Genomic DNA, 12,339 nt, shown 5'->3' on the forward strand with positions numbered 1-12,339 from the left:
TAGCACTGTTTCTTTGTGGAAGGCAAATTACCAAGGTGGCAGAGTTCTTAGAATTCTAAAGTCTCCTTCCTTCATTTCTAATATGTACACAGACCCATCTCTTTGATGGAAGACAAGGTCAGCCAAAGTACAAGCAAATCCAATGATTTTATTCTTTCTCCTGACTGCTCGCTTGATTACAATCCAAATATGGAGGACTCAAGGATATAGGAGACAGTCTACAAGTTTGCTAGAGCCAGGATTAGTGAAGGGTCACTAATCAGGGCCGGGGTCAGGTCTGTGAAACTCAGCACCCATGCTCGCTTCCTTGCACACAGTTACCATTCAGGGCAGATGCCGAGAAAGTATCCCCCGACCGAGCCACAGGACTCTAGACACACACACACACACACACGATCTCTGCAAAACCTCTATAGCTTTAGTGCTGCCAAGTTCCATGTACATTTTTTTTTAAACTTAATGAGCTAATCTTAGAACTGTAGATGTTTGGGACAGCAAGAAACAGATAAATTGAGAGAAATGAGCTTACACTGAGCAGCAGGATGTGGGAACCATTGTGTATATGTCGAGCTATGTTATCAACGTGTCTGTGCTTCTCTGTAAAGTGTCCATGAAAAGTTTCCAACAGTCCTTTGAAATTGACACATGCACTGTACGTGTTTTAATTTGTTTTATTATTTTTTTAAATTTGTTTTAAATCTACCTCTTAGCTGCATTCTTTGAACATAATATCAACTAGCCCACCCTCCTTTAAACAGGAGGGTGGTCCCCACCTTCTCCTGGGAAACTCAGATGTCTTTTATGAAACTGAGTCAAGGGAAGATGGGGCATCTCTAAGGTCCTGTGACTCACACAGTCTATTCTCATCCCTGGAGTGTGAAGTGCTCCCCTGTTCCACTCCGGCAGTGTTGCTTAACATGAAATATAGTGGAGCCTAGTTTTGTAATCATATTTTTAGTTAAGATTTTCCCACTCAGCAACAGCCACAAATAAAATGGAAGGGCCCATTATATTGCACAGTTAGAATATAAAATGGCAATTTTTTTTTTATGTGGACCCTTTTAAGTTTTTTGTTGAATTTGTTACAATATTGCTTCTGGTGGTTTTTTAAAATAATTTTATTTTTTTTGACTGGGCCAGGTCTTCACTGCTGCACGGGCTTTTTCTCTAGCTACAGTGTGAGGGCTCCGCATTGCAGCGGCCTCCCTTGCTGTGGAGCACGGACTCTGGGGCACGCAGGCTTCAGTAGCTGTTGCATGTGTGCTGGGTGGATGTGGCTCCTGGGCGCAACTTAGTTGCTCCGCCGCGTGTGGGAATCTTCCCAGACCAGGGATAGAACCCATGTCCCCTGCATTGGCAGATGGATTCTCTACCACTGACTGAGCCACCAGGGAAATCCTTGCTTCTGTTCTGTGTTTTGGTGTTTTGCCCTCAAGCACTGTGGGCATCTTAGCTCCCCGGCCAGGGATGGAACCTGCAGTCCCTGCCCTGGAAGATGAAGCCTCAACCACTGGACACCAGGGAAGCCCCTAAAATGCCAGTTTAACACCACCCTTCCATCCACAGCCTGGCTTCTGCTGGCCACCGTGAACGCGAGGGAAGGGCTTTCTTCTCACCTCCTGTGGAGAAGGCCACGGGAAGCACGGTCACTGACACGTTGTCGGAGCTCCTCTGCCCAGCAGTGTCCACCACTGTCAACTGAAGGGTGTATGTTCCTTCCCGCAGGTGGGACAGCTTCAGGGTTCCGGACTGAGGCACCTGATACCCAGACAGGAAACGTCACAGTTAAGAACCCGAAGCATAGAATCTGACGTCCTCCTGAGCTGGAAATCAGTGCCATCCTTGGAGCAGTCCTGTGACCCCCTTCTCCACTCCTGGTCCTGGGTCTCAGAATACTGATCACACACAATTTTGGCAGGCTGGCCAGGAGACCTGAGTTCCGGTGGGTTTGGGGCCTGACACCCCCTTTCTTTGGGAAACTTCCCTCCCACCCCCACCCACGTGGTTGCAAGGGAAGGGTCATTATGACCCCTCCCTGTGGCCACAGGGGCGCGGCTAAGCCAAGAGGAGCGGGTGGCCAGGCAGGGGGTGAAGGGCGGATCTGCCCGGAGGAGGTGGCTGGGCAGACTCTTGCTCTCTCCGACTCTGGCTCGGAATCAGGCAGGCCGCGCCAGGTAGTAGCCACGCAGCAGGTGACACCACTGTTTTTTGCTTCTTGGGGCTTAGACAGGAATGCAGGGGAACTCAGGGGCGGGCGATGACCACACCGGAGCGTGCTGACGGGAGCCCCGCAGCCTCAAGCAAGGTGTGTGAGAGAGAGGCTCTGCCCTCCGCCCCAGCTGGTCTGCCCGAGCACAGACCCAGGGCTGCCGAAGGCCAGCAGCCTGGGGGCTTGCTGCCCCGAGTGCACCAGGTAGATGGGAGGACGGAGTCAGTGCACTTGTGACTGGGGGACGCCGAGTGAGGCCCAGATGAAGTTAGTGGGGATTTTAAGAGACCAGGGAGGCATCGAGGCTGGGCGCTGGGTGGGGCATCCACACAGACATCAGCCTCACCCAAGCCCTGGTCAGATTTTTGTGAAGGCGAGTGAGGTACTGGGCTTCTGGATGTCAAACCGCAGCGTGCCAGTGTCCAACTACACCTCAGCGGGCCAGGCCTTCTCCGGGAAGCCTCTTCCCAATGCTGGGGCTGGAAGGACAGAGCACCCCCCTCTAAGGGGCCAGTCCATCCACCTGGGCTCTGAAGCCTCCCTCTGGCCTTCCAAGGTACCTCCTCTCTGAGGCAGGAAAGACTGGATCCAGATCCAGACCTGGGTGCACACTAATTTTGATCTTTTCTAATGAAATATCCCTTCCCTGCTTGCTTTCTTTCTTTTTTGGGTGTGTGTGTGTGTGAGAGAGAGAGAGAGAGAGAGAGAGAGAGTTGATATTCTTTATTAAACGCAGCTCTAGTTGTCCTTATTCACTTGGCAGGATTAATATGGTTTTTCAAAGTAATTTTATTTATATATTGGTTGAACTGGGTCGTCTTCTCGTCTTTTTGTACTGTTTGTGAGGTTCTCGCGGCCACCTGATGTGAAGAGCTGACTCCTTGGAAAAGACCCTGATGCTGGGAAAGATTGAAGGCAGGAGGAGAAGGGGAGGTCAGAGGATGAGATGGTTGGGTGGCATCACTGACTTGATGGATATGAGTTTGAGCAAACTTTGAGAGATAGCAAATGACAGGGAAGCCTGGCGTGCTGCAGTCCGTGAGGTCGCAAAGAGTCGGACACCACTTAGTCACTAAACAACAACAACAACAACTGGGTCTCTGTTGCCACTCAGGCTTTTCTCTAGAGGTGGTGCCCGGGCTTCTCCCTGCGAAGGCTCTAAGGCGCATGGGCTTCAGTACTTGCAGCTCGAGGGCTAAGTAGCTGCACATCGCTCCCCCGGGGCTCTCGAACATAGGCTCAGGAGCCGTGGTGCATGGCGTGTGGGATCTCCCCAGACCAGGGATCGAACTTGTGTCTGCTGCATTGGCAGGTAGATTCTTCACTACTGAGCCACCTGGGAAGCCCCTTAATACGGTTTTTAACGACCCAAATTTCCCTCTGGCCCTTATGGGGCCAGAGAACTCAAGCAAACATAGCCGAGGTATGTAGAAGTTTGTCTCAAAAACTTTTTCAGATAAATAGAGTTTGAAAAATCTGCTTAGAGGGGAAGGATCGGTCTGTCAGATTTTGCACTTTAGCTATCCACAGGCGTGATGACGATCAACTATTTCCATGGGAAAGCTCTGAGAGCCGCTGGGTTTGGACACCAACAGAAAAGGGAGATGCTGACAACTGCGAACAGAGAGTGGATCTTGCCTGAAGGGCCTCCCAAGAAGGCTTTGCAATTGGCACCAGTCCACACCTGCAGGCCTTTCCTCTGTGAGCAGAAACTAAGTATAGTAACTTAATACCAAGGACTTTGTGTGAGATTTATTTTGATAACTGCAAAAGTCAACAAGCTCCTGTTAGTCTCCTGTGAAAATCCTTCTACGAAAGGCTTCTTGCCCCTTCTTGTGCAGCAATTTGTTTAAAGAGTTTGCTGTTTCACCTGGTCTCCCAGACCCAGAGAGAAAAGGAAGCAAACACTTTGACTTTTGGATTTCCTCATTTCACGTTGTTTTTTTCACTCTGTGGTTTTACTTCCTGGATACAGAAAATTCTTTCAGGTTTTTAAGCCATAAAAGGCAAAAAGACTAACTTGATTTGATTATTTCTTTAAGCTTTTTTTTTGTTTTTGGCATTAGTGATCTTAGTTCCCTAACCGGGAATTGAATGCCCTGCATTGGGAGTGCAGAGTTTTAATCATTGGACCACCAAGAAAGTCCCTGATTTAATTTTTTAATCTCTTTTGTGATATAGCTTGACATGTGCTTTTTCTTTTTAATTGAGGTATAGTTGACTTACAATATTAGATAAATTTAAGGTGTATAACATAGTGAGTCAATAACTACTCCATTCACAGTTACTATAAAATATTGGTTCTAGTCTCTGCCCTGTATAATACATCTTTGTAGCTTATTTATTTTATACAAAGTAATCTGTATTTTTAACTCCCTGGCCCTTTTTAGTTTAGTTATTTAGGTAACAAAAGTTATCTTTACTCAACATCAATATAAGACTATATAGAACTGTAAGATAGATGATTTCCCTCCAAGCATCCAGGTGTTTCTAGATGTCTCCTCACATTTATGACACTGGGAAGGATTTACCACACACAGACATACACACAGATTATATGCAACATATCCTATTTTTGTTTGTTTTTTCTTGGTCAAGCCCCAGGGCATCTGGGATTCCCAAACCAGGAATCCAACCACACCTGATGCATTGGAAGCTCCGAGTCTTAGCCACTGGGAAGTGCCACAACACACCCAATTTGTAACTTGAAAAGTACATTACCTTTAATAAAACAAAGAACTTCTAATCTCTGCCATATCTGTTCTGTAGTAACAGAGGCTTTGATGGTTGGCCTCTGGCTAAATCAATGTATAACTCAGTCTGTTGTTCTGGCTCCACTGCACCTCCCTAAAATAATAATTTAGTGGCAAGGAACATACATTTGCATTTGTTTGTATACCGCACATATATACATACATGATTATCAGTACAACACTTGGTTACAAAATGAGTACTACCTCTCTATTCCCCTCACCCCCACAGTTGCTTCTAAAGTATATAAGGCATTGGGCATATTGTCATAAGCAGTGACAAGATAACATCACACAAAATATTTCAGTAAGAAATTCTATTGAACCAATGAACCCAAAGGCATGCTAGCTTTCTGCCTCGTGTCAACTTACAAAACCGAGAACTCTGTTAGTGGTTTGAAGGCCACCATTAAGATCCTTGTTGTAATCCAATGCCATCTCCCAGCACACACACAGGCTGAAGGAGACACAGGGGCAGCTAAACTGACCAACAGAGGCCAGAACATATACTGCTATTAATACAATTGTCTAGATATTTCAGGTGAACATGCTTAGGTTCTGATTTTTAGTTACGTGTTCCTCTTTCTATTTACTTTTCATCACAGATATGACCCAAAATTTCATAAAAGAAGCAAAATGAATTCAATTGTCTGGATTTTCCTGGTAAAAAAAAGAGTAGTGAAAGTGGTAGTTGCTTAGTCGTGTCCAACTCTTTGCCTCTATCTCAGCCCAATCAGAGAAGAATCCTCTTCTTACAAACTTAAGAAGTAGGGCTAGAGGCATGAGGAAGCAATATATAAAATCCAAGGGGTTGAGCAAAGTTAGCTGCTGACAGTGTGTAAAAACACATGCAGACATAGCAATAGAGGAAATGGGGATGTCTCTGGTGGTCCAGTGGTTAAGAATCTGCCTGTCAATGCAGGGTACACAGGTTCAATCCCTGGTCCGGGAAGATTCCATTTGTCACGGGGCAACTGGCCCTTACGCCGTGACTACTGCAGCCCATGAGCCCTAGAGCCCATGCTCTAAGATGAGAGAAGCCGCTGCAGTGAGAAGCCTGGGCACCACAACGAAGAGCAGGCTTCACTTGCCACAACTACAGAAAGCCCTTGTGCAGCCATGAAGACTCAGCATAGCCCAAAATAAAGGGTCTGCCTGCCAATGCAGGAGACGCAGGCAATGTGGGCTTGATCCCTGGGTTGGGAAGATCCCCTGGAGGAGGGATAGGCTACCCACTCCAGTATTCTTGGGCTTCCCTGGTGGCTCAGATGGTAAAGAATTTGCCTGCAATGTGGGAGACCTGGGTTCGATCCCTGGGTTGGGAAGATCCCCTGGAGGGGGGCATGGCCACCCACTCCAGTATTCTTGCCTGGAGAATCCTCATGGACAGAGGAGCCTGCTGGGCTAGTCCATGGGGGCCACAAAGAGTTGGACATGACTGAGCGACTGAGCCCAGCACAACACAACATATGATTCCAAAGTCCATGCTCGGAGTCACTGTAGACTCCGACCTCCCAGTTAGCAGAGCTTTAAGCCTTCTGGGTTCTTATTCCAGAATCATTTTCTTAGAAAGACCTGAACCACAGCTCATGCACAAAGCAGCTACCTGTTGTGGCCTGAAAAAGTCACATACTCCTTACACACACACACACACACACACACACACAAAGTCCTTTAAAACCTCTGAAAGCTCTCACCCACCCCCATCCTCACCCCACTACCCACCCCAAAATAGAAGTGCCACGACCTTTGAAGGGAGAGTGACAGGAAGTCGGGTTTAAATGCAAGAGGACCTGGAAGCCCAGATTGACTGCAGATTTTGTGATGCCGGAAGCTTATTGTGCTATAAATTTATTGTCTCGGAAGTTGAGTGTTCCTGAACAGGAAAGAGACTTCAAAGCTCCTGCTGCTATTGGAGTAGCACTTTCACAACTCAGCTTACTCAGATTTATTTTTCATGAGGGCTTTTTTCCCCCCAGGGAGATTATTTTTCAACCTTTCCTAATAAGTACTTTTTCTAAAAAAAAAAAAAAAAAAGCAGTTAAATATGAAGGCCTTGAGCTACTGTGTAAAAAAAAAATCCATGCCTAAAGAGTAGTCTACCTCAAGGCTCCAGGTTAACTTTGAAACAAAACAGGTATGAATTATTCATCTATTATGCTCTCATGTATCTTACTATTTAATTGGGACAGTAAATCCTAGGATTTGCTGTGCACTGGGGGTAGGTTCTGTTTTTTTTTTAACTGACTGATATCACCCTTCATTCTTGAAATAAGATACAAAGAAATCCTTAAAGCCACCATGGAATATTCATACATGTGCACCAACTTAACCCCAGATGTTTCTTAGGAAATTTGCAGCCTTGATAATCTTCTGTGTCTCAAAAATGCCCTATGGGCTGCTATAACTTTTTTTGTCTTTTATTAAAATCTTCAGGTGAATAAAATAGCTGAGAGGCAGTAATGTAGGTGAAGTTTTGCCGAGGTCCCTATCTGTTTTGGTGCCCTGACAAATGGTGTGTTTTTTTTTTTTGCTTCTCTGTTTCCCCTTCTGTCTTTGCTCTCACCCCCAGGAAACCACTATTCTCTGGTTTTTCAGTGTCAAAACCCGCACTTCTGGGGGGCTTCCTTGATGATCCAGTGGTTAAGAATCTGCCTACCAGTGCAAGGGTGCTTAGTCGCTCAGTCGTATCCAACTCTGCAACCCCATGGACTGTAGACTGCCAGGCTCCTCAGTACATGGGATTCTCCAAGCAAGAATACTGGAGTGGAATGCCATTCCCTTCTCCAGGGCCAATACAAGGGACACGAGTTCAATTCCTGGTCTGGGGAGATCCTGCGTGTCTCAGAGCTACTTGGCCTGTGTGCCACAACTACTAAGCCCATGTCTGGAGCCTGCAGGCTGCAACTACTGAGAACACACATCAGCGACTGAAGCCCGCACACCCTGGAGCCCATGCTCAGCAACGAGAGGAGCCACCGCAATGAGACGCCCAAGCACCGCCAGGAAGAGGAGCCCACACATAAAATAAATGTCTTAAAAAAAAGAGAACTGCACTTTTCAAAAAAGTCCTGTTTAGAAACAAGAGAGAGAGAGAAACACTGTCCAGAAACCAGTGGGAAAATGATGGTCCTCAGGAAAGGGATCAGTAGAACTGTTTCCTTGGGTGATTACAAAAGGGGACTGTGTGGGACTTTAAAAGTGCCATTGTTACTTCTAAACTTACCAAATCTGTTAAGTAATTCCAAAAGAAACATATTATCCTTGGATTCCAAGAGGGGTGTGTGTGTGTGGGTGGGGGGGGGGTGGGGGGGTGCTGGGGAGAGTGTCTGGAAACCAGTGGAAAACTGGTGGTCCCCAGGAAATGAATCAGTGGAACTGTAACTGTTTCCTTGAGTCAATACAAATAGGGCCTGAATGCGACTTACAAAAGTGTCACTGTTACTTTCAAACTCACTGTTTGTTAAGGTTACTAAATTTAAGTAATTCTGAAATAAACACATTATCCTGTATCTCCGAAAGGGGAGGGGGGAAAAAACCATACTGTTTTGACCCAGACTGATCTGGGGTGGCTTCCACCTGCAATTGGGGGCTTTGGTTCCAGAGACTGTGGTCGGGGCATGGCAGTGAGAGCTGAATCCTAGACACTAGACCAGAGGTCAGGTACAAGGCCCTGGCCCTTTGGCTTGGCAGAAAAGAACTCCCACAAAGACAGGAAGTAGTGAAACAAGTGTTTATTAGGAGGAAAAAGAATACAGTATATGTGGACAGACACAGGGCCGGATTCAGAGAGAGAGAGTCAGGCCCTAGTGGCAGTCTGAATCACTTTTATGAGACATTTCTTCCTTTGGGTGTCCTTTGGCCAATCATTTTGATTTGCCTGGTTCAGAATCCGTATTAAGAATATTTCAGTATCCTCCCGTGCGTGCACACACATCTCTCAGGCAAGATGGATTCCACTAAAGAGGACTATGGGTAGACTTGACATCACTCCCCTTTTGACCTCCAAGGAGCTTTCTAGTCAGGAGGGTCTCCTTAATTTCGAGAATGAGAAATATGTAATATGTGGTCTTTAATCTTTTATCTGAGCAGGGGCCCAGCCTCCTCTCTCGATGGTCCCGTTATGATATTTTGGAGTTTCTGCCCACAGGGAACAAACTCCAACGCTCACCTTGGGTGTGGGTGGGGGGCATGAGGTGGGGCGTCCATCTATCTCCTACCTCAAGACCAGAGTTTGGAGGATTTCCTCCACAGGCACTGGAGGTATGAGGTTTTGTTCCCTGTTAAAGGCCTTCTGGGCACTGTTGAACACAGGGAGTAAGCATTTGGGGTTCCTTGGGAGAATCTCTAAGAGAACATTACCCAGGCACCAACATAGTCTGTCTGGGTGCAAGACAGGGCTACCAGAGACCGCGTGGATACCATGGAAGGAAAGACAATCTCAGAATAAACAGAATAACATGCTTTTTGACTGTTTACTCTGTGCTGCTCACTGGTCCAGGGGTCTTATTTGCATTTGCATTTCCTTTCATCACAGTAATACTGTTAGGAGAACCACTGACTAAAACCGCCCACTCACTCTGGCCGTGTTCACAGTAACCACTTGCATGAGTTACCCTGCGGTAGTAAGGAACGTGGAACCTACTGAACTACCTCCAACTGAGAGAATTCGGCACAGGTCAGAAGGAGAGAGCAGATGCCAGTCCACATGTCCCACTGTGTGTGTGTGTGTGTGCGTGTGCGTGTGTGTGTCCGTGTGTGTGTGTGTGTGTGTGTGTGTGCGTGTGCGTGTGTGTGTCCGTGTGTGTGTGTGTGCACGCGCGCTCGCCAAGTCACTTCAGTTGTCTCCGACTCTGTGTGACCCCGCGGACGGCAGCCTGCCTACCCCTCTGTCCTGGGATCTGCAGGCAACAACACTAGAGGGGCTGCCATGCCCTCCTGCGGGGGCTCCTCCTGACCCAGGTATCCAACCAGTGTCTCTCTATGCCTCCTGCACTGGCAGGCAGGTTCTTCACCACTATGTCCTCCCAACCTCCCAGAATCCTTCTCGCTGGAGTCCATCTTGGCTGAGAAATGCGTGCGCCACCAGGAAGGGCCGGTGAGTCGGCATGATTGGCCAGAGACAACCTGGAAACGAATCCCATCACCGTAAAGGCCAAGACTGTGCGCCAAGCGGCAGAGCAGTTCTCCCGGCGCCCCTTATCCTGCTGTTCTCCGCCCGGGCGCCCTCCCAGGGAGTTCTCTTACTTGGTCAGCACCCGTGTCTCCTTGGAACGTTTCTGCCCGAGTGTTAGACAAGAGCCCAGCCTTGGGCCATGGAAGGCTGTCCCTGTTCATGCAACGGCAATACCTTGAAAGAGGGCTTTTGTTACCCCATCTGGCACAGGGAAGTGGCCAATCGAGGATTCAAAAAGCAAAGCCAAGCAGAGGCTGTGTTAGATTTTCTCTCTCATTCACTGTTGTTGAATCACTCAGGGAGGAAGGAAATAGTTGAAATGTGATAGGAAGCTTTCTCAGTTATTAATATCCTTTCTCTTTTTAAAATTTAGAAAGCCTACTACACTTCTCTACCCCTACCCCGTGGCCTAGAATATCTAGGGTAACTTTTATTAAAGGGATTTACAGTTTGTTTCATGAAGACAAGATATTGTCCAGTAGCCAAGAAAAAACAATAGGTGATATGTGTCTAGGAGCTCCTTTGATGAGATGCAAAGTAATTGTTAGATAGCTCTTAGCGGCCCTTCCTAACATCAGTGTGAGGCCAGAGTGTGGGACAATGCTGACCTGCTCATCTTGCTAGGAAGGATGATAAAAATTTGAGGGTTAAAACGGAAGTTTTTAAAAGGTTAGCAAAATAGTCAATCTTTTTTTTTTTTTTTTTTAAATAAAAAGATCAATCAGTGAGTGTTAGCATCCTAGTGAGTATAAGGTATATATAGTTCTAGGCTTCAGGAGATAAAGGGAAAAAATATTAATAAAGGAAGAAAGAAAGATGAGAAGGAAGAGGAAGGAGAGAAGGAAGAAGAAATGGAGGAAGGAAGAGAGGAGTGAGGGGAGGGAAAGAGGAAGGGGGAGAAATCCTGGCAGCATCCAGACGATTGAAATTCCTATTCCATTCATCACTCGGTCCCTCATTGAAAATAACTCTAAAGGAATCCTTCATAATCCTTATAAATTCTGTTCTGATAGTATATATTTTATATGTTTTCTTGACCTGTTATCAACAAACATAAATGAAAAACAGAAGACAGATATAGTTATTAATAGCCTTTACTCTTCAAAGATCACATGGGTTCTCTGGAACTTTGTGTATTGGTTAAACAACCCCGGCTGCCTTAAAAACCCTGCTAACTAAATGTTTAGAAAGTCTTTCAATATGTTTTTTAATACTCTCCTTAATATACATGATTCGTTTCTTTTGTGGTCATTTTCAGTATTGACCCAGATTATATCCCAGGGAATCTGACTGAGGAGGGGTAAACCACAAAACATCTCCTACATAAGACATAAGGCAACTTGAAATTCAACATTTATTTTGCGTTCTCTTTCCCCTAGGATAAAAAGTCAGTGTTCTTCTATTTATGTTCCTTTCCCAGAAAACCTTTTCTCTAAGCCTCAGTTTTAAAATACTATTTTAATTCATTTAAGGGGATCTAAAAATGAGATTAATGAGGAGACCAATCATTCAGTCTCACAAAACTTGAGTTTTATCAAGAGGGACCCATGTATCTGTTTGCTCAAGACAGTCTCAGTGTATCTCTGGTCCTGGTGTAATTATTATTTCCACTTCCCAAACATGTTTCAATGATAATACACCTATCTGTTTGTAAAAATTAATTATTTATAGCAGACACACCTGTGTGCAACTGGTTTTAAGTTAATAATGAAGTTATTAGTGTAAACAATATCCATCCTTTAGTAGGCTTCCGTTACATATGGCTCCACCTCCAATTCAGGAGACACGGGTGGGGAAGATTCCCTGGAGAAGGGAATAGCAACCCACTCCAGTATTCTTCCTGAAGAATCCACATGGACAGACAGCCTGGCGGGCTACAGTCCATGGGGTCACAAAGAGTCAGACACGACCGAGCGACTACTTTCACACATGGTATTTTAAGACAGTTTAGCTCAATTTTCCACATCTGATGAATGGAAATCAATCTACAGATTTATGAATTTCAAATCTCCCTGAACATTGTCATACTCTGTATCATATTTTACATTCTGACTTCAGATTTAACGTATTACATTAAATAGTCATGAAACTCAGCAACATATAATAGACTATCTGAAAAAAGTGTCTTCTTACATTTGAGAATGTGTTACAGAATACTATTCAGTTAAATGGATGTAGAATATCCTGTTAGAGCGCAGAAAATA

At 45.7% G+C, this 12,339-nt stretch overlaps 1 protein-coding gene across 1 annotated transcript in view; it reads right to left on the reverse strand.

The window, feature by feature from the left end:
* The window catches only part of LOC122433976 (low-density lipoprotein receptor-related protein 11-like), a 34,526-nt gene that overhangs the window by 422 nt on the left and 21,765 nt on the right, over positions 1-12,339 (reverse strand). Inside the window, exons 3-4 of the mRNA XM_043457099.1 lie at positions 1,617-1,758; positions 1,176-1,348 (exon numbers count right to left, since the gene is read on the reverse strand). Coding sequence (XP_043313034.1) covers positions 1,176-1,348; positions 1,617-1,758 — 315 coding nt within the window. The remainder of the gene's footprint in view (positions 1-1,175; positions 1,349-1,616; positions 1,759-12,339) is intronic.

Source organism: Cervus canadensis, chromosome 33 (assembly GCF_019320065.1).
Source record: "Cervus canadensis isolate Bull #8, Minnesota chromosome 33, ASM1932006v1, whole genome shotgun sequence".
Classification (NCBI taxonomy): domain Eukaryota; kingdom Metazoa; phylum Chordata; class Mammalia; order Artiodactyla; family Cervidae; genus Cervus; species Cervus canadensis.